The sequence below is a fragment of the Mesitornis unicolor genome, unplaced genomic scaffold (genome assembly GCF_000695765.1).
Source record: "Mesitornis unicolor isolate BGI_N332 unplaced genomic scaffold, ASM69576v1 scaffold3664, whole genome shotgun sequence".
Classification (NCBI taxonomy): Eukaryota; Metazoa; Chordata; class Aves; order Mesitornithiformes; family Mesitornithidae; genus Mesitornis; species Mesitornis unicolor.
Window position 1 is genome coordinate 1 of NW_010181884.1, and position 372 is coordinate 372.

General features: G+C 52.7%; 1 protein-coding gene across 1 annotated transcript in view; it reads right to left on the reverse strand.

The window, feature by feature from the left end:
* Positions 1 to 5: 5 nt before the first annotated feature.
* The window catches only part of LOC104539896 (olfactory receptor 14J1-like), a gene marked incomplete at both ends in the record, with an annotated part of 714 nt that continues 347 nt past the window's right edge, over positions 6 to 372 (reverse strand). Inside the window, one exon of the mRNA XM_010183561.1 lies at positions 6 to 372. This exon is cut by the window's right edge and continues 347 nt beyond it. Coding sequence (XP_010181863.1) covers positions 6 to 372 — 367 coding nt within the window.

Consider the following 372-nt stretch of genomic DNA (forward strand, 5'->3'; position numbering starts at 1 on the left):
ATCTCCTGGTTCCTCACGCTGTAGATGAGGGTGTTCACAGCTGGAGGCATCACTGAGTACAGCAATGATGCCACCAGGTCAAGGGATGGGGATGAGACAGAAGGGGGCTTCAGGCAGGCAAAGATGCCAGTGCTGGTAACTATGGAGACCACGGGCAGGTGAGGCAAACACATGGAAAAAGATTTGTGCCGTCCCTGTTCACATGGGATCCTCAGCACAGCCCTGAAGATCTGCACATAGGACAGCACAATGAACAAAAAAGACCCAAATGCTGAACAGACACTGACCAGAAGAGGCCCAGCTTCCCTGAGGTAGGAGTGTGAGCGGGAGAGCTTGAGGATCTGGGGGATTTCACAGAAGAACTGGTCAACA